The sequence below is a fragment of the Musca domestica genome, unplaced genomic scaffold (genome assembly GCF_030504385.1).
Source record: "Musca domestica strain aabys unplaced genomic scaffold, Musca_domestica.polishedcontigs.V.1.1 16, whole genome shotgun sequence".
Classification (NCBI taxonomy): domain Eukaryota; kingdom Metazoa; phylum Arthropoda; class Insecta; order Diptera; family Muscidae; genus Musca; species Musca domestica.
In genome coordinates this window covers 15,774,487-15,796,977 of record NW_026712219.1, presented here as the reverse complement: position 1 = coordinate 15,796,977, position 22,491 = coordinate 15,774,487, and the positions used below count along the sequence as shown (strand labels likewise).

At 35.3% G+C, this 22,491-nt stretch overlaps 2 protein-coding genes across 8 annotated transcripts in view; one reads left to right on the top strand and one right to left on the bottom strand.

Moving 5' to 3' along the window:
- Positions 1 to 22,491, top strand: part of LOC101892503 (uncharacterized) — a 247,949-nt gene that overhangs the window by 87,592 nt on the left and 137,866 nt on the right. The window lies entirely within an intron of this gene.
- Positions 11,012 to 13,826, bottom strand: LOC131801417 (uncharacterized). Its single transcript, XM_059120169.1, has 6 exons — positions 12,948 to 13,826; positions 12,750 to 12,890; positions 12,478 to 12,690; positions 12,056 to 12,406; positions 11,843 to 12,002; positions 11,012 to 11,776 (listed from the first exon to the last, which is right to left on the bottom strand). The coding sequence occupies exons 2-6, from the start codon at positions 12,867 to 12,869 to the stop codon at positions 11,304 to 11,306; spliced, it is 1,317 nt and encodes a 438-aa protein (XP_058976152.1). The 5' UTR covers positions 12,870 to 12,890; positions 12,948 to 13,826; the 3' UTR covers positions 11,012 to 11,303.

The window sequence follows — 22,491 nt, the reverse complement described above, 5'->3', positions numbered from 1 at the left end:
CCATATAACGGTATCCCCCTATATTCAGTATTGACTATGCAGGTCCACGTCTTCGTACAGACCCCAACATTCGGTATTTTTGATGTTAACCGCGTTTTTCAACGTTTTTTTTTTTTTTTTTTGAAAATTTCCAAATTTCTTCCAAATGGTTGAGGGTATTCAAAGTTCGGCCCGGCCATCTTACGGGTTTTTACTGGTTTTATTATGAGAAAAACTACCAATCATTTATTTCAAAAGGGGTATTTTTCATAAAAAAATATTGAAGCCAAAAGCAGACCTGTAATAGCCTTCTATCATTGGAAGAATTGCGAAATATATTTTCTTTATATAAGGCCTTAATAACCTCTGCTGAGGGAGGAGCTGTAGTACAACTTTTCAAGTTCATAAGTCAAAAAATTTTATAACAAGTTAAAAAGTATCATTCGGTTTAACCAACATATATGGATGTATACCCTCAGGCAATGTTCGATTATTTAAATATATTTTGACTTCTGTTACGATTATTCAAATTTTTTACCCTCTATGGCGTAGATTCCGACGGAATAGGACAATATTGTCAATTTCATATCGAACCTAAATAAGTATGATATTACGACGTGCCAGGTTTGGATTATATCGGTTACTTCCTTCACTTTATATGAAATATGTGAGAATTTTTAGAAAATTTTTAAATGTCCGTGAGGTACCAGATATAGTCGACCGAAGTATTTCATTTTCAAAACTTCATCTAATACAGATAAAAATATTGGTAAGGGCAAAATTACAGGAAAATCGAAAATTCGTATCCAATTTTATGCGGTATCATAAATTCTATATTCATCTCAGGATTCTAGTTAAGATAAATATTTTTAGATATAGCAAGTCCTAAAGAATCGCTGACTTGTTCGCAAGTTATGGCCCATATAAGTATTGAAATTGTGACCTTTTGTGGGTGAGGTACCAGATTCGCAGATATATATAATCTTCACAACATATCTTGTGTAGCAAAGATGTTTGTCTGTGTGAAATTTGAAGAGAGTTGGGTGCTTATTTCGTTTTCTTTGTGGGTTTTGTTTTTCAAAATCTTGAACCGTATGTTGGGGAGGTACCCGAAGAAATGCTCCGATTTCTACCATTATTATAACAAATTTTGGGTTGATGGAAATATTGAGATGTACGCAGTCTGAATAGAATCTTATGTTAATTTCGCGTTTTGTCATCCTCATGGATATTCAAAATGTTGACCCTTTGTGGGGACCCCTATTCACCACAGATTTTGTGCTAGTAAAAATAATGTAATGTGTGAAATATGAAGGATACTTATTTGAGGTTTTATAATCATTTTCGTTATTCCAAATTTTGACCCTTTGTGGGGGAGATACCACAAGGAATGGCTCGATCTCTATCATCTTAATGGCAGATCTTGTGTTGATAGAAATATTGAGATGTGCCATGTCTGAATGGCAGTGGATGTTAATTTCGACTTTTTATGAGCTTCATTGATATTCAAAATTTTGAGCTTTTGTGGGGGAGGTACCAGAAGAAGTGAATCGATATAACCCATCTTCATGCCAGACCTTGGTTTAATAAAAATATTGTGATATGTCAGTTGAAGACAATCGGACTCTTACATCACATTTTATAAGAGTCATAATTATTCGAAATTTTGATAGCTACTTGATGGAGTGGACCGATATTGTCCATTTTCACACCTGACCTAGCACTGATGTAAATATTAGGATTTGCAAAGTTGGAGCAAAATTGGATTACCGTTTCTCTTTTTGTGCAGTAAAGTTTTTTTTTTTAAATCGACTTTTTGCGGTGGAGGTATCGTACCAGAAGAAGTGGATCGATATTGTCCATCTCCGAATTCCATCTAAGTGGACCAAATCGGGTACTCCCTTCGAGAGTTATCGTGCGCACAAGCCAACCAGCCAGCCTGACAGACAGACAGACGGAGGGGCATTGCTAGATCAACTCCAAATGTCCTCAAACGGATTTCCTCCAAAGAGACATAGGGTCTAAAACCGTTATTTCGATGAGACACGTTTTGGTCGATGATATGAAAAAGAAAATTTTTCCATCGAATGCCAAAATAATGCCCTTCTGGAAGACCCGTAGAAAATGTTGAAAATGTTTTCTTTATATAAGACCTTAATGTCCTCTGCCGAGGGAGGACCTGTAGTACAACTTTCAAAGATCATAAATCAAAAAAAAAAAACTTCCGAGAACCAGACACTAATTAGTTAATTATTGGGCGACCAAAATGGAAAATATTTCTAGTCTGCTGCCACTAAATTCATTACAGAGCTTGTGGCAAGCTTTTGTTGTTGTTGTTGCTGTATTCATGCTCCACATCACAAGGTATGCGCAGTTCAGTTCGGTTTGTGTAGTTGTAAACAAAAATACATAATTTCTGCAATGTTCGCAGCTAGTTGTTTTTGTTGTTGCTGTTGGATTTTGAGAATTGTCGTCGTTTACATGCCCCAACATCACACCAAATGATGTGGAGACAAGAGAAACCAACAGCAAATGAAGGAGAAAGGATAACACTTGTTGTTGTTGCTATTGTTACTCTGGCTTTCGATTCCATTTTTTGTTTTTTGATTACTCTGGCCCACGAGTAATGAATGTCCAACGACGCACTCCTCGGCCAACAACAAAAGCAGCCGCCATTCGATTGGTTTGCTCTGCAAAAAAAAAAAAAACTGCCAAGAAAAACAACCAAATCCACAATGGAAAAATACAGCGATGGAGGGAAAACAGGCTGACTTGACTGGTATCTTCGTTGGTTGGATGGATGCCCGCCTGACTGCTGGTCTTCTGGTGGACTCGTTAATTTCCAGGTTGTTGGGTTGTCTTCTTCTATTTTTTGCAGTGCTTCTTGGGCTTGTTCTCACTGTAGCATTGGTTTTTGTTGGAGGTTCGTGGTTAGTGTTTAAATGCTGATGCGTTCCCTTTTCTCCCGATTTCTGGGCTAAGCCGTTGCTGAACGTGTCGGACATTATTGCTGTGTGATATTTAATTTATAAGTTTAAATTGTCTTTGGGACCCCCCTCCCGTCCGACAAAACATGTTGGCTGGGGTGTTGGAGTTTGATTTGCTTGTTCGCAGCCATCATGCCTGTTCGCTTCCCCGGCTGTCTGAAAATATTTCACCAACTTTACGGCGTTGTTGTTCTTGGGAGTTTTTTTTTTGCCGTTTGATGTGACTGCGTTCATTTTTTTCCGCACGCTCAACTCGTGGTGTTACTATTTAAGTCATATGTACTGTGTGTCCATCATCTATCTATACGGCCGACTGTCCAACTGCCGGTCTAGTTGGCCTCTGAACATTATGTATACCAGTATACCAGCGTTTAGCAGCAGCAGCAGCAAAGCTATCTGTATTCCAACTTTAATGCTATTGTCTTTTTTTCGGTTCTGCTTTCGCCTTCTTAATATAATTTGCTTTTTGTTTGGTTTTTGTTCACGTCACACAAATGGACGGACACAAAAGCGGACAAACAAACGGAGAAGAATAAGAAGCAGAAAGAACAGACCAGCGAACAAATTAACCAACGACCAAGCAACAGCCATTCAACCATGCCGAACCACGAAGAACAAGTCATCATGCCCCATAACTACTCATTTCTCTTCTGACTCCTCTTCCTCCTCCTTCTCCTCCTCCTCCTCCTCCCATTCCATATTTCGTGCCTGCAAAAATATAAAAAAAAAAACAAATAAAAGAAATAAGTAAAACATTTCGTTAAATTAACTACACGGTCACCCGTTCGTTTTCGAGTCGATTCACTTGAGGTCGTCGCATTTCTTGCCTTCCGACCAGCCAACCCATTGTCTTTGAGAATGGCAACAACAAAAACGTATCAAACATTAATTAGTTTGATAACTCTTGTTTTTTGTAGTAATGTTGTTGTTGTTGGCCATTAGCTTAACAAATATGGGGCGTTGAGGCAAAGGGATTTCCTTCAGAAGAAGAAAATATTTTCTAAAAGGTAAAGGGCCTGCTTTCTCTATAGCCTCCATAGTAGCTATGGAGAGAATATCCTTTACTCTTACAAGGTATTCTGCCTCATGTTTTTAGAAGGCCTCTAAAAGGGCTTCTGTCTATTTTTTACGGTCCTCCATAATTTTTAAGAATATTTTTATGGGACCTCAAAAAAGAAGTGGATTTTAAAAGGAGATATTAAAGGACTTCTAAAGGTTCTTTAATTAGTCGCTAATTTCCAAGATTTTTTTTTAAAGACTTTTCCAATTAGTTGCGGATTTTTAAAAAATATATACAATAGGGAGGAGGGAGCTCTCGATAGTCGTGAATTTTAAAATAGATTTCTTTAAATCCTTTCAAACAGTTCGAAGTTTTTAAAGAATATTTTTAAGGAACTTCTAATTTTCAATGTTATTCAAGGTCCTGAATTTTTCTTTGAAAAAAAAAATCATCCTAATAGGCATAGAGTTATTTGAGAATATTTTGAAATGATTTCCAAACAATCGGGGATTTTAAGAGAATACTTTCAAAGTACTTCGATTTTTAATTTTAGAGATCTCCTTTCTATAAACGACCTAATGCAGGTTATACTTTCTGTAGAATATAAAAATCAATAGGTAATCTTCGAATACCTACAGAGGTCTGCAATCTATACACGACCTGTTAGATAATCCCCATATCTACAGAAGTCCTGTTGAAAGTCTTTTTTTATGGAAGATTTGTTAAGGATCTTCTGTTTAGAGAAGACCTGAAGAAGCTCTTCAGTCTATGATATATCCCTGGGCAGATGTCTTCCAACAGAAGTTCTGTTCAAAGTCTTTCGTTTTAGGTCCTTTGAATATGACAGTTTTAGAGAACCTGCTAACCTCTTAAAACCTCTTAAAGGTCTTTTGATTGTAAGAAATCTTCTGTTTTTGAGAGACAGCCTGTTTGAAGGTCCTTTGAACAAAAATTTTGAATATCCACGAAGCTCATAAAACGCGAAATTAACATTCGATTCCATTCAGAATATTTGGCACATCTCAATATTTACATCAACACAAGATTTGTTATAAAGATGGTAGAGATCAGATCATTCCTTCTGGTACCTCCTCCACAAAGGGTCAACGTTTCGAATAACCAATACGATTATAAAATCCGAAATAAGCATCCGGTTCCCTTCATATTTCACACATCCCATTAATTCTACTAACACAAGAACTGCCGTGATGATGAAATATATCTGCGAATCCCTTTTGGTACCTCCCCCACAAAGGGTCAAAATTTTGAATATACATGAAGCTCATAAAATGCGAAATTAACATCCGATTCCCTTTGGACATGGTACATCTGAATATTTCTATCAACACAAGATCAGTTATAAAGATGGTAGAGATCAGACCATACCTTCTGATACCTCCACCACATACAGGGTGATATGAAAAAACTGCAACCAACTTCAGACTGCTGTCATTTCTAAGTCACTCTTCGGACAGGTGTTAAAATTTTTCCAGTTCATTATATAGTTTATAGAGAATTTATATTTGGCCGGAAAACCATAAGTGGCTACCTTTAGAGCACTCCAGCATTTAAATGTGAATAAATCTTTTGTGTCTCGTACCATCGCTCGTTACCGTGATACTGGTAGCGTAGCCCGACGTCAAGGAAGTGGACGGAAGAAAACAGCAACATCAGCAGAAATGGTTCGAAAAGTAAAGAAGCGACTTGATCGAAACCCGTGTTGTAGTGGCCGAAAAATGGCTCGTAAGTTGAGCGTATCACAATATTCCATTCGGCAAATATTGAAAAATGAACTCGGGGTAAAGCCATTGAAATTCCGAAAAGTGCAAGAACTTACACCGCAACAGAAAGAAAATAGACTCAAAGGAGCTAAAGAGTTGCTTTGCTTGGCCGCAAGTGGTGATCTGCCGAATTTGGTTTTCTCCGATGAGAAAAAATTCGCTGTCCGGCAGTTTGTAAACAAACAAAAGGATGGTGTTTACTTGCCAAAGAGGTCAGCTGAAAGTGTGCACCTTTAGTTGGCCACCAAAACTCAAGCGCCAGCCGGCAATGATGATAGTGGGGGCCGCCATAACAGCCGATGGTCGCTCTCCGCTCGTTTTAATCGACCGTGGCATCAGTATAAATCCCGAATATTGCCGCGAAAATATTGTGGAGGGTGTATTAAAGCCTTGGGCAAGAAAACATTTTGGCCGCAGACCTTGGACATTCCGACAGGATTCAGGAGCATCGAAATCAGTACGCGCCACCCAAGAATGTTTATAAAGTGATGTTCCTCGCTTCATTTCTAGCACACGATGGCCACCAAAATCTCCAATCCGTTGGACTATTGTGTCAGGAGTATTTTGGAAAGCAAGCTTGGCACTAAAAATACCAAAGTGTCGATTACCTCAAGCAAGTGCTTCGCCGGGAATGGGCCAAAATACCGCAGAGCAACATTCGGGCGGCGTGTGACGGTTTCATTGGCTGTTTGAAGGCCATAATTCGTGCCAAAGGTAGCCAATTTGAACAAATCTAAATTTATTCTAAAATTTGATGCTATTTCCGACATTTTTTGCTTTTATTCAAAAAAAAAAAAAAAAAAAAAAAATGTAAAAATTATGGCGTTTGACTTTATTGCAGTTTTTTTTTTTATCTCACCCTGTATAATATGTTCACAAAATCTCGTGTTAGAAAATAATGTTTTGAAGGGGTTCGCAGATATACATATCATCTCCACAGCAGATCTTGTGTTGGCAAAAATGTTTTGAAGTGTAAAAGTTGAAGCAAATTGGATGCTCATTTCGCTTTCTTTGAGCGTTTTGTTTTTCAAAATCTTGAACCCTTTTCGGGGGAGGTACCAGAAGGAGATCTTGTGTCAGTATAAATAATGGGATGTGCAAAATTTGAAGAGAACCGCATGTTTATTTCGAATTTTATGATCGTCAAAACTTTGACCCTTTGTGGGGAAGGTACAAGAAGAAATGGTCCGGTATCTACCATCTTTATAACAGATCTTGTGTCGATGGAAATATTGTGAAGTGCCAAGCCTGAATGGAATCGGATGTTAATTTCGCGTTTTATGAGCTTCATGGATATTCAAAATTTTGACCCTTTGTGTGGGAGGTACCAGAGGGAGTAGACCCATATATTCTATCTTCACAAAAGACCTTTGATTAATAAAAAAATATTGTGATGTGTGTAATTTAAAGACAATCGGACACTTGCATCATATTTTATGCGAGTTATAATTATTCAAAATTTTGACCTTTTGTGGGCAAGGTACTTGATGGAGTAGACCGATATTATCCATTTTTTCTAGCTGATGCAAATATTATGATTTGCAAAGCTAGAGCAAAATCGGATTGTCCTTTCATTTTCTGTGCGGATCTTTTTGAAAATTTCGATTACATTTCTCCAATATTTGGATGGATGGATTCATTTCATTTTATGTGTTTACTATTATGGGTGAAGAAGACCTTCTGTTCTACCATATGGTAACTTTCGAATTCTACATAGAAACATAAAATCCGATGATGACACAAATAGTGGACTTAGCCAGGAAAACTGAATTCTGACCGTCTGCGGATATATTTCTATATTTCTTTTTTTTTTCTAAACACTGTGCTCAATATTGTCATCAAATAATTCTGATTTCAGTTATTGCCAAAATTTGCTTTGAAAAGCTTCGTGACCGAATATCTATTATAATAACCATACTCAGCTACCATACACATTCGGCTTATAACTCGATATTTATTTCAAATACCATAAACAACAGGAATGGAAGCAATTGAAATTTAGTTACATCGAAAGATTAGAGAGGATGAATTCATTTCGAATCCGAAACACAAAAACCAGAGTCATCTACAACAATTATATTTTAAAATATATGCATCTACAGCAAAAAAAAGACACACACAATAGGCCAGATAGAGTTGACAAATAGTCAGTCATACAGACAAATCCACAGACACAGTCATCGATAGTTGTTACAACGAAACATGAAGCAAATACTGCCAATCTATCCTAACCCTCCCCCTCCCCCACCCCATTTGCATTTGCATTGGCAGAATAAAACAAAAGCAAATCTCACACACACACAAAAAATATACACTTAACACCATGATTTGTGCAGAACAGAGCACAGCTACATGCATACTTCGCAGGTATTAAATGCTGGCTGTCCACGTTTCCCCACCCAACCGCTTCCCGGCTCTGACCCCTGATGGGACGCCAGTTTTGTATAAATGTATATTTTTCTAGCCATTTTGTTGTGCCGTACAATGATGATTGGATTTATCGGCAATCGCATGGCCACCGCCACCGTCACTGTCGCTTTTCGCGCTCTGCTTTTGCAAAATCAAATCAAAACTACACCAATTCAAAGAGGAGAGATGATGAAGCAGAAGCAATGGCTAAATAACCAAATAACCGACCATTAGATATTTAATAAACGAGTAGGTCGTTGATAGATAGATTGCAAGCAAGCTGCACCCAGAGAAAAAATGACAACATCCGTGTATGAAATGACCACATCCGTGTATGATAGTGTATCAACCACGTTTGGTGTCAAAATGAGCACGCTGTTGTCATTTTGACACCGAGATTTTGGCAACGATTTCAACAACAGATGTGCATGAAATGAGCACATACGTGGTCATTTCGAGCACGCCCCGTTGTCAGATTGTCAACGCTTCGTTGTCAGATCGTCAACGCTTCGTTGTCAGATTGTCAACGCTCCGTTGTCGGATTGTCAACGCCCGTTGTCAGATTGAAATCAATGGTGGTCATTTTTTGATATCCGTTCCTTTTCCATTTTATACCCTTAGTAGAAGAAACGACATTTTTTGAAAAGTATTTTATTGAACGAAACCAATTACATAAATTCAATATAAATACATATTTGATTTAACAAAACAATTCGAATTACATATATTCAATGTATAGAAACAAATTAAATTAACTTAAATCTGAAATAAACTTTTCCATTATTCATAGGATATAAGTGAAATGGGTAAGTAATAAAATCTAAAATTGGTATTAAAAAAATTGTATCCTCATTCAGAGAACCAACTTCATACGATTGTAAATGGTAATCAAAGTTTTTAACTTTTACTTGGTTACATAAAATGTAAACATTTTCATTTTCAATTATTAAATGTTTAATTTTGAAAAGTTCAATTGCGGCATTATTTGTTGCTAAATAATAGTTTTTTTTATACCTAGTTCCCTTAAAAAAAATGTCATCAGACACTTTGCAATTTTGGTAATTTAAAACTGGCTTACTTTTTTTGTAACAATATTCCTCTTTTGCCAAATCTTCGATGGTATGCGTATTAATGATAACATTTGGTTCTAAGTTATCTTCGTGTTTTAATAAAAAATTGGAAAATTTCAATCCAGACTTAATAGATAATGAACGACAGGGATTTACTCTTGATGTAGTATTTCCTAAATAGGCTTTTGCTTCCTTGTGTTTAGCTTCGAATCTCATGCTCCAGAGATATTTAAGGGGACCACATTTTCGGATAGCTGTGGGATAGTGGACAAGAAAGTGGTGTTTCGGTTTTAACGAACCGTATAATGTTATATAAAGTGAATGGTGATCTCTAATTAATTCTTCCAATTTTATTAAATCGTCTTCTATATAACTTGGTCTTAAAAGTAAATCGATTATTTGTAATAATATTATAAAAACTTTCCAGTGATCGTTGGAGAAAGGAATTAAATCGCCTACCATTAAAGGTAAAAAATTAGTAAAACACATAGTTTCACTAGCTGTCATTTTTAAGTTATAGTTTTTCAATCTACATAAATCTAGTGGTCCAGATTTATTTCCCACTTCAATTTCTCCAAATTGGAATAAAGATTTTCTGCTGTTAATACAATCTAACGTAACAATATTTTCTTGAATCAGCCCGAGAATTACATTAGACATATCGTAGACACATATGCCCTCGAAAATGTCATGCATAATATCAAAACAAAAATTTTCAGTGACGTTAAAATTTGGTAAAGATTCGAAGATACACTTGTTTTTAATACCTGTTTCTTGAAAATTATTTTCCAATACATTTGAGTTGTAATTCTCTTGGTTTCTTAAACTATCTAAATGCTGAATTGCGTCGAATTGCATTTGGGACTTTTTTCTTCTACATACCCGGCAAAATCTTTTAGAGTTAAATGATTGCACGTAGCCTAAAATACTATTAACTGCTAAATTATCTCCAATAATTACACCTAAAATAAAATGCACCTTCTGAACACTTTGTTGAACACAAATTTCAACCCCTTCTTCTAGAATTTTTAACTCTTCTACAAGATTGTGAAATGAAACTTCATTTCCACGTTCTTTTAAATCCTTTGATGGTATAAACGCAGCAGTTAATATATAATCAAGTTTTGACAACAAGTGCTGTGGCATTGAAGGAAAGCTAATATAACAACCACATATGGAAAATGTATGGGTTCCAAGAGGATTATTAATTTGAAAATCATCCATGTAAAGGACATAGGGAATAACTAAATTGTACTGATATTTTAATAATTTAGTTTTATATAACTCACCGTTTGTAAAATTTTGTAAAACAGGTGAATTTAGGAATTTTTTGGAGTTTTCTAATGTCAAATCTAAGAGATTTGGAATTTTAAAAAGGGCACTTATCATGAATTTCAGTGGCATTATATAAATATTGGATAACTTTGGACCTAAACTGGGATTTCCGCTGATAACAATTTCCGAGACTTGATTGCTAATTACATAAACCTTTGGATCATCATAAAAGTTTAGTTCTTTTAAAATTTTTAAAAGTCTATATTCCGTTCTAGTTTCTTCGAAAGGATTTTTACAAAAGTTTAGTAAGTACCTTAAGTCTTCATAATTTGGATGATCAGTTATATATTTTTCAATTGTACATGAAATGGATGAAAGCAGAATTGAAACAGAATGTTGTATTTCTATAACATGATTTCTAGGCATATAGCTTTGACCATGTAATTGTAAAGACAGATATAAGGTTTTCTTTTTCAAAACATTTAAATCCTTTTCTATTGTATTGTTGTTAATAACAGTTTCACTGTTTGTATAATCATTTTCTTTTGATGATGACATTTCAACTGGCACATTAATGGCTTTAACCATTGGTGGAGCTTTTGTGTGATTCTTGTGAAGTTTTTCTAAATGAATTCTGAATGACGTAAATTTTGTAAATGTTTGCTTACAGTTGTCCTGAACGCATTGTACTTTTAAAAATTTAGTGGACATTAAATGGTCTGTTTTCAAATGAGCTATTAAAAGATTTGCCTTATCAAAATGCTTACGGCAACGAAAGCAAATATACATTTTGAATTGTACTTTAATTATTGTTGCAGAAATTAATAAGTGAAGTCAAATTAACTGATTTTATATCATATACAGTATTAATTTCATAAAAATATTTTTGGATAAAAATCCATGGAATTTGGCAGGCATTTGGATATTTTAAAGAAAGTGCATGAAAAATTTTAAAACATGTATCTAAACATTCGAGGAACGATTGAAATTTTAACAAATTGTGGTTAAAAAAAACATAAAAACCTTTTATATTGAAATCGGACAAACCCTCCACAATTATAAATGGCTGTATAGTTAATCCAGCATTGTAATACTTTTCAGTGACTGTATCAATTTGCCTTTTATAATCGTTAATTGTCGGTAGTCGCAGTACGAAACTTTCCTGCGAATCAGCTATTGTTACTTTTTTTCGTAATTTACCGTTTCCACATTTAAACCTAGCAGGTGATGGTAAAACTGAATTCAACAGTATTGCGTATATATAATCTTGAGCATCTGCAACCGAAATATAAAATAAATATTACTTTTAATGTTTATGATAAATCAGGAATTAAAATTTACCTATGCTGCTTGCCGTCAAAACATTTGCGAAGAGTTGTTTGCAATGTTCGTTATGAATATTTTTCCCATAATAATTGTAAATTTTTTTCTTAAATTGGTCCCATTTAGAAAGTAGAAGATTGCCTTTCTGTGGATACATAATATCGAAATCAATGTTGACCTAAAACGAAACATTAGTATCCATATACAAATAAATAGCTCATGGCTACTTACCAATTCTGAAGCTCTTGCATCGGACAACTTCGTCCATTCAAGGAGAAATGTATGGCTACTTAAATTTTTTATATCTCTTTGCCGTATGTTAAAAGATCTTTTCCATTTTTCGCAGATCGATCCCCAATCATTACATTCTCTTAGTAAGGAAGCTTTCAATGAATTTTCAACTGATTCATCAATTTCGGGAACATCTTTGTTACAAAAATTAGGAGATGTGTGAGTTGCTGCTTTGCTTGTGCTAGGCTCGGAAATCAAAAGCTTTATTCTTTTGGACTTCTTGTTTCTATACTTGGCATAAAGTTTTCCGCTTGCGTTGTTCTTTCCTTTTCTTGAAATGTAATAATAATCCTAAAAATAAAGACATATTATAAGTTAAGAAACTACATAATCAGATACGTTGTTTATATTGTTAATCTTACCCTCATTTCGTTTTCAAGAGGAAAAACGGAACAAATTTCATCCAATATGCGCATATAGTCTTGAGTGTAAAGAGTAACATTGTTGGTTAAAATATCTTCAATAATTATATTAATTATATCATCTCTTTGCTCGTCACTTAATTTCTTATTAACGCTACTACATTCAAGCGCTAGTTTCCCCTTCGAGGTATGTGTTAACAATTCCGTTAGATCCTATATTAAATAAAAAAACTACATTAACTATGCTTACACAAATATTACTCTTACCTTACCTCTGACAAAATTCCTTTGGCTTTTGAGCAGTTCGAACCTGTAGTGTCGGGAGTACCAGGAGTACTTGCAGGTGTCTCGTTGCGTTTCCACCATTCACCTATTTTAGATGGAACTGACATAGTTTCGTCATCAATCCCGAGCTATTGTTATGACAATATTAATACTGAGTTCAACTCTGTAAAACAAATAATACGTACCTTTCGTTTTTTCCAAGCAAAGAGCTTTTCTCTGAATTCAACACGCAGTCCCAATGGTGGCACTGCTTCCTTTAAATCTTCTTTTTTCAAGTACTGCAAGCTGCGAAATGTTACATGTGATGCTAAAAGAACAAAAAAGAAAATTCTTTGTTAATTACACTGATTAACTGAAAAATTCATTTTTATTTACTTACCTTTTAATTGTTCAAAAAGCGACTCCATATTTATTCCTTTTAAGAACTCCCTTAACATATAATCGTCCTCATTGTTTTCCGCATCTTGACTGCTGTAATGGTTTGTATCGCGAACCACAACAATATTGCCATCGATTTCTAACAACTCACCAATGATATTTTGAGGATCTTGCGAATTATTATTCATTTTCAATAAATTTTTTGCACAATGCGTCCTTTCTCTTTCAATAACACGGAAAAAATGGTAAATATGCAGCCGATTGCACACGAGTAAAAAAAATGACAACGGTGGTGCATGATTCATACACGGTAGTTGCTAAAATGGCAACGATCGTGTACGATTCATGCACGTCGGTGTACAAAGTAACAACGGTGGTGCATCATTATGCAGGTGGTGGTGCATAATTCATACACGACCGGTGTCATATTGACAACGACCGTGTGTGAATCATGCACCACCGTTGTCATTTTTTACTCGTGTGTAATCGGCTGCAATTACCAATATTACAAATGGACAAATTAAGCACGGCTGTTGTTGGTACCGAAAGTTGACCACGTCTCGGTGTCAATTTGAGCACGTTCGTGCACAATTCACCAACAGCCGTTGTTGAAAAATATAACAACGGGTCGTTGCGAAAATGACAACATACGTGCTTGATTTCGCAACGGGATTTTTCCCTCAGTGTGGATGCATGGCTGGCTGGCTGGCTGGCTAAAGTAGTCGTCATGCCGCCGCGGGGAGGCAGCCATACAGGCTGAGAGCCAATCGGCCAACTAGTCTGAGAGTCAGTTAGTCAGATGTTTTTGCTCCCGGCAGTCAGAATGCAAATACTCGCACAAATCATTCATAGGTTGAATCAATCAGAGATACCCTACAACTGGAATAGATGGTGGTCCACTAGAAAATATTCGTAAAAGATCGACATTATTGGTCGTATTGGGAAATATTTAAAATAAAATTTTCCTAATAAAAAGCAAGTAAAAATGACGGTTAATTTTGTAAGGTTGAACTTTTTATAACACTATTATACCTCTCAGCTCAAGCTCAACTTCTTTGCTTTTGGTAGTAATGGTACTTTACGTACATTTGGTACTTTCCATACCGTGTCAGGCCATTTTAGTCCTCTAAATGCACAATTTTTTCAGTTTGACAAAATTCTCTTATCAAAACTTCCGTCCTACCGTCCTACATTGTCAGACTTTCAAGGTTTTATATATTATTCAAGTTTTTCCTTTTTCGGAAAGGATAATAGAAAATTTTAACCTTTTACACCAAAAAGTTTAAATTTCGGAGTTTACCGAGGAGGATGTGAGTAAGCCATTGCAGTATGGACCCACATCCAATTATTCTGTCCAAAACTATTTCCACATCTCCATATGTAATCCCTAGAAACCAACAGTCACCTCAATATCAAATTTCAGGATTTCAGCTCTATTCCTTCGTCCAATATCAGATTTAGTACCATTTAGTACTTTACGAACAATTAAAGTACTCATTTCCAAACCACCATCAAATCTCAAACACAAATACCAACAGTGACATCTATGTCGAATTTCAGGATTTCAGCCCTATTTCTTCACTCAATACCAAATTCAGTACCATTTAGTACTGTTCGTACAAATATAGGACGCATTTCCAAACCACCACCACCAAATCCTAAATACAGATACCATCAGTAATCTAAGAAACAAATTTCAGAATTTTGTCTCTATCCCTTCACCCTATATCGAATATAGTACCATTCGGTCCAGGCTACACATGAACAACGACCCCAATACCAAATTTCAGATTTAATGCACCATCATCATTACCTAATACCAAATTGTACAAAATAAAGTACTATTTAGTACTTTTCGTGCACTTGTAGTACACATTTCCAAAACCACCTCTTTATCACAAATCTACCAACAACAGGGACCTCAGAAAAATATTTCAAAAATATGACCAATTATTGCCCTTATGATCTTCTGGAAATATTCTTAAAAAAATCCTCAATTATTGCCCTGATGGCTCTCTAAAAATATTTTAAAAAAATATGCCCAATTATTGTCCTGAGGGCCCTCTAGAAAGTATTCTTCAATAATGTACCTTTATGGCGCTCAAGATTGATGGACCCCTGGAAAATATTTCTAAAATATCCACTTTTATTGCCCTGATGGTCATCAAGAAAATATTCTCTAAATATCCACTATTGTTGCTCTGATGGACCTCTGAAAAATATTCTTAAAAATCTTCCATTATCGCTCTGATGGCCCTCTAGAAATTTTTTTTTTTCAAAAAATCCTAAATTAGACCTTTGAAAAATATTCTTCAAAAGTTCCCAATTATTTGCTTGAAGGATCCCTAGAAAATGATCTTAAAACTTTCCGAAATATTGAACTGAAAGTCCCAGGAAAATATTTTAAAAATATGATTATTATTGCCCTGGTGGCCTTCTAGAAAATATTCTTCAAGAATCCCAAATTGTTGTCCGAAGGCCTTCTGGAAAAAATCTTAAAAATACATAATTATTGTCCTGATGGCGCTCTGGAAAATATATTCTTCAAATATCCCAATTTATTGGCCCCCCAAAAAAGTATCTGTAAAATTCCATATTTCTTGCCTTGACGTCCCTCTGGAAAATGCCCTTAGAACATTTCCATTTATTGCCCTGATGGGCCTATGGAAAGTATGTCTTAAAGATCCACTTTTATTTCTCTGATGGTCATTTACAAAATATTTTCAAAATATCCACAAATTTTGCTCTGATGAGCCTCTGAAAAATATTCTTAAAATCTTCAAATATTGCCCTGATGGTCCACTAGAAAATATATTTGAAAATGATGATGGACTTATTTTCTTGATAGCTCCGTAGTAAATTTTCTTAACATTTTCCAAAATATTTTACTGATGGCCCTCTAGAAAATATTCTTTAAAAAATCCGCAATTATATTACGCTAAGGGCCTTCTAGAAAATAATCTTCAAAAATTCTTAATTATTTCCTTGATGGTCTCCCTAGAAAATATTCTTAGAAAATTCCCAAATATTGGCCTGATGGCTTTCTAGAAAATATTTTTTAAAAAAATTCTTAATTATTGGCCATGGCCCTCTGAAAATATTTATCAAAAATCCGCAATTATTTCCAGGATGGCCCTCTGGAAAATATTCTTAAACATTTCCCAAATATTGACCTGATGGGCCTCTAGAAAATATTCTTTAAAAATCCACAATTATGGTCTTGATGGCCCCTTAGAAAATATTCCCAAAATTTCCTAAAATTTGACTTGATGACTCTCTGGAAATATTCTTCAAAAATCCCCAATTATTTCCCTGATGACCCGCCCCCTAGAAAGCATTCTTAAAAAAATCCCCAATTATTGCCCTGGTGGCCTTCTAGAAAATATTCTTCAAAAATTCCCATTTATTACCCGGATGACACACTCTAAAAAATTCTTAAAAATTTCCTAAATATTGGCATTATGACCCTCTAGAAGGTTATCTTTAAACAAATCTCTAATTATTGCCTTTCTGAAAAATATTCCTCAAAATCCTTAATTATTTCCTTGATGGCTTCCTAGAAAATATTCTTAAAAATTTCCTAAATATTGACCTGATGGCCCTCTAGAAAATATTCTTTAAAAATCTCCAATTATTGGCCTAATGGCACCTAGAAAATATTCTTAATTTTTTTTCAAAATATTAAACTGATAGCCCTCTGGAAATTAGTCTTAGAGACCCCCAATTATTACCCCAAAGTCCCTCGGCGAAATATCCCTAAAAAGCCCTAATTATTGTCCTAAAAAATATTCTAAAAAAATATCCCTGATGCCCCTCCTGAAAATTTTCTCAAAAATCCCCAATTATTTGCTCACTTCTTTCCACCTGATGGATGTCTGTGTTATAGGGTATCTCCACATCTATTAGATACTACAATAAAACCAACAATAACAACTCTATATAGATAAATATTAAAATATCAATACACCAACATCACCAATCATCATCACCATCCTCAGCCACAGCCATCAGAGTCTGCCTGGCTGACTGACAGTCTGTCAGGCATTTAGCCACACTGACTGACCACCACCACCATTACCCATTGGGGCTGGGTCAGAATCGATTCATATCGAAATGAAATATTGTGCATAATGGCCAGGGACGGGGGAGAGGTGTACAGTCGTTGAGTTGTACATACACACATCCATACAAACGTACGTACGTTCGTACATTTATTCGTTATGAACTGTCAGTCTTATTTGATTTACGAGTACTTTGAACGAATGCAAATGTTCGAATTGTCACAGTTCGAATATTTTGTAGTCGAGAGAAATTTATTCCAACAACAAAAACAAACACTAGTACAACAACAGCAACAGAAACAACAACGAACAGCTACAACGACAACATGACGACATCGTATAACCACCAGCCATTTCAGCGTTGATTTCATTGAAGGAGTCGGTGGCGACGGCGTCGAAGTCGGCGGGTGTTAATTATAACAAAAAAGAAAAACAGCAGCAACAACAACAATAAAATTAGCTGCTGAATTCAATAAACAAACCGAGAGTAGAATGAATATACAGGCTATCATTGTTGGGAACTACTGCAGTAGTAACCAACCCCCTCTTCATCATCTTCCGGCTAGTAGAAACAATATTCATACAATTATTCTCATTGTTGTAAATGTGAAAGTATAATTCGAGTTTGTTTTAATTTTTTTGGTTAAAAGCGGGTTGAGAACATACCATTTAGGTTTTGAAATATGTTTTTCAATATTTAACCATCCATCTTTTCTAATTAGGTAAGGTCATTGACCGTGTAAAAAGATATCATTTAATATGTAAAGGGGGTACAAATGAGCTAGTTGCTCATCACTGTGTGATGTATTTAGATGTATTTATGATTAAAGAGATAATTTTGGTACTAAAGAGAATCTTCGGCAGGTGTTCAGAATAATGTACAATAAAATTCATTTTTTTTTTTCGATAATTACAGGAAAACCCCAATAGATAACACTGTGCGACATTTTTTTTTTCAATTTATTACAGAGAAATTCCAACAGATTATGTAAGTGGAGCTTAAAAAGAAGATACGTCTAACGGCGTTTTCGAAAGTTTTTAACAAAAATTAACCTAAATAGAGGAGGCAAGTTCCACCCTGCTCCAATTTTTTTTTACATTTCTGGATTAAGATTGTTTGGAATCCTGGCATTTTAGGTATATAGTGTCTATATAGTGGTAATATTACAGCTAATAATGCGATTCTTATTTTGGTAGACAAATTCAACCCTCCAAACGAGTCACTACCTGGGTACTTTTTTCCCCTTTTTTAAAGTGTGGTTAAAAACTCCTGTAAAACGATATCGTAGCAAGTCAAAATATTTTACAAAATTTATATGAAAAATATTCATAAAAAATTCTCAATTATTGTCCTGGAAAATATTCTGTAAAAATATGTACAGTTACTGCCCTGATGGCTCTCAGGAAAATATTTTAAAAATATGCTCAATTATTGCTCTGATGGCCATCAGGATAATATTTCTCAAAAATCCACAATTATTTGCCCTGTTGGCCCGCAAGAAAACATGCTTCCAAAATCCAAAATTGTTGCCCTGATATCCCTTCTAAAAATATCCACAATTATTGCACCGATGGTCTCCAACAAAATTTACTGCAAAATTGCATATTTTTGGCCCCTGGCAAATGACCTCAAAACATTTTCAATTATTGTCTTGGGGGACCCCTGGTAAATATCTAAAATATCAATTTTTACTGCCCCGATGGTCATGTAGAAAATATTCTCTAAATATCCTCTGGAAAAAATTTAAAAAATTGTCAATTATTAGCCAGATGGATCTTTGAAAAATATTCTTTCAAATTCCCAAATTACCTCTGAAAAAAATCTTGAAAATGCCCAATTATAGCCCTGATGGCGTTCTGAAAAACATGCCTGATGTCCCCCCGACAATAACCTCAAAATATAAACGGTTATTGTCCTGATGGCCCCAAAAAAGTGTTCAAAATTCCTTTCCATGGCCTTTGGAGAATGTTCTTAAAATATTTCCAATTATTGACCTGATGGACCCGTGAAAAATACGTCTAAAATACCCACTATTATTACCCTGATGGCCCTCGGGAAAAAATTCCCCAATTATTGCCCGAATGGCCCTCTATAAAATATTCTTAAAAAATTTTCAAATATCTAGAAAATATTCTCCAAAAATTCCCAATTAGGTTCCCCTTACGGGTCTCTGGAAAATATTCTTTAAAAAATACCTAATTGTTTCCTTGAAGGTATTCTTAAAAATATACCCAATTATTGCCCTGGTGGCCTTCTAGAAATTATTCTTCAAAAATTCCCCAAAAAAAAAAAAAATAAATAAATATTCTTAAAATATCCATAATTATTACCCTGATGGCCATTAATCTCTAATGGAAATTTCCTTAAAATTCTCCAATTATTTGTCCTCTTCTTTCCACCACATCTATCGGATACTACAATAAAACCAACATTAACAACTCTATATAGATAAATATTAAATATTTGCCCTCTGCAAATGTCTTTAAAATATTTCCAATTATTACCCTGATGGGCCCCTCGAAAATATGTCTAAAATATTCACTTTTGTTGGTCTAGAAAATAAATTTGAAATCCCGTATCGTGCAGAATCTATATATAAAAGAGTTCTGACTGACAGACTGACTGAAAATCAACGTCCAGACGAGACCGCTGAAGCTAAAATCTTGAAATTTTGCACGGGGGTCAGTCTTGATGCGTAGGCGTGAAAATTTTTTCCTCGCTGATGGAGTGCACCATAGATATGCCAAAGGGTTGAAGGAAATTCGAACTTTAAGGTTACGAAAAGTTCTAAAATGGTACTAAACTTCTAAAATATTACCAATTGCTATTATGTGAACGGATAAGGCTAAAAACATGATATATGGTATGGAAATCAAGATAGGAAAGTAAGTGTGACATATGAAGGTGGCTTTGGAAATGTGTACAAAATATGCGAACTGTACTAAATGATACGACAGTTGGAACAGTTTGGTTTAGTGTGAACGGATGTAGCTGGAGTTTTGAAATTATGTATTGGGTCACTGTTGATTGTGGGTTTATGATAAAGTGGTGGTTTTTGGAAATATGTACTACATGTGCACGAAAAGTACTAAATAGTACTGTTTTTGGTACAATTTGGTATTGGGTGAACAGATAGCATTTGATGGTTGAAATTTGGTATTTGGGTCACCATTCATTTGCAGCCTGGACATATGGAATTTTGTTTCGGAAATCTGTACTATAATTGTACGAATAGTACAAATTGGTAATCTATTTGGTCTTCGGTTAAGGAATAGAAATACAATTCAATAGAATTTATCAAAATTTAGTTTTTGTACTTCGTAATAGGTAATAGGTTAGCTACTGGTAGCGTAGCACGACGTCAAGTAAGTGGACGGAAGAAAACAGCAACATTAGCAGAAATAGTTCGAAAAGAAGCGACTTGATCGAAACCTAAAATATATCACAATATTCCATTCGGCAAATATTGAAAAATGAGCTCGGGGTGAAGCCATTGAAATTCAAAAAAGTGCTAAAACCTACACCGCAACGGAAAGAAAATAGACTAAAAAGAGCTAAAGAGTTGCCTCGCTTGGCCGAAAGTGGTGAATGCCAAATTTGGTTTCCTCCGATAACAAAACATTCGTTGTCCAGCAATTTGTAAACACACAAAATCGTGTTTACTTGCCAAAGAAGTCAGCTGAAAATGTGCACCTTCGGTTGGCCACTAGAACTAATGCGCCGGCCGTGGTGATGGTGTGGGCCGCTATAAAAGCCGATGATTGCTCTCCGCTCGTATTAATCGACCGTGGCATCGGAATAAATGACGAATATTATCGCGAAAATATCTTGGAGGGTATATTAAAGCCTTGGGCACGCAAACATTTTGGCCGCAAACCTTAAACATTCCAACAGGACTCAGCACGCGCCATCCAAGAACGTTTACAAAGTGAGGTTCCTCGCTTCATTTCCAGCGCATAATGATCACCAAAATCTCCTGATACCAATCCGTTCGACTACTGTGTCTGGAGTATTTTGGAAAGCAAGGTTGGCACTAAAAAATGCCAAAGTGTCGATCGTCTAAAGCAAGCGCTTCGCCGGATATGGACCAAAATACCGCAGAGCAACATTCGGGCAGCGTGTGACGGTTTCAGTGGCCGTTTGAAGGTGACCAATTCGAACAAATCTAAACTTATTCTAAAAATTTATGCTATTTCCGACATTTAAAGAAATTGAAAAAAAATGTAAAAATCATGGCGTTTGACTTTGTTGCAGTTTTTTTATCTCGCCCTGTGCATGTGTTCTTCTTTTTTATAATCTACTGAAATTTTTTCTTCATTTTGTAAAATATTAATTTTGTTGTTGTTGTTGTTTGTATCTCACTGTCAATTTTACAACCAAACTAAATGTTTCTCTCCTTTTTTGGTTTATGGGACATGAGTAAAAATATAAAAAAATGAATATCTATAACAACAATTACGACAACAACAAAACCAAAACGAACATTAAATAACAAAATACGTGAGCTGTTCTGTTTCGATGAGTTGTTGTTTTGTTTTTCTATGAACGCGCGTTGACGCCGTGATTGTTGATTTATCTGTACCGCATCCCAACTCCCCCCGCAACCAAACACCCCTCCAACAATAATTTAACCATTGTTATTTGGTGCGGCTTTCTGGCATTTGATCGTCATCGCCACCATCATGATCGCCATGATCATGATCGGAGCAAAGCACAGCACCGGCCCAGCATTTGTACAGAGCTCTTCTCCTCCTCTCTCCCTTGGCTGGTGGGCACTCGGTCACTTAATTGTTAATGTTTTTCTTGTTGCTCACTGTCGGATTCATACTGCCAGTATATTTTTCATTAGAATTTTGATTATTTTTTCACATTTTGTTCCTCTTCAATTTCGATTCTTTTTTTTTTTTTTTGAAATTAAAAATTGCTCAATTGTTTGCTTCTGCTTTGGTTTTCATTTGTATTTTTTTTTTCTTATTTATTTGACGATTAGTCATGTTTGTCGCTATTGCTGATATCGTGAATTGTATTTGAATTGTGAATTTTCAGAACATTTTTCTGTTATTATAGCCACAGCCAATGCTAAATGGCACCGGCTATTTATTCATAATGACATAATTAGAAAATATGTGGTAAATTTAAAGAATCAAAAGGGTTCTAATGGCAAAGGGGATTTTCTGCAAGAAAAGAAGTAGGCTGTCTATAAAAAGTCCATCAATATAATTTTATTGACAGAAGATCCATGAAAGATCTTTTATATGTAGGAGGGGACAGACGAACGGTATTCGAACT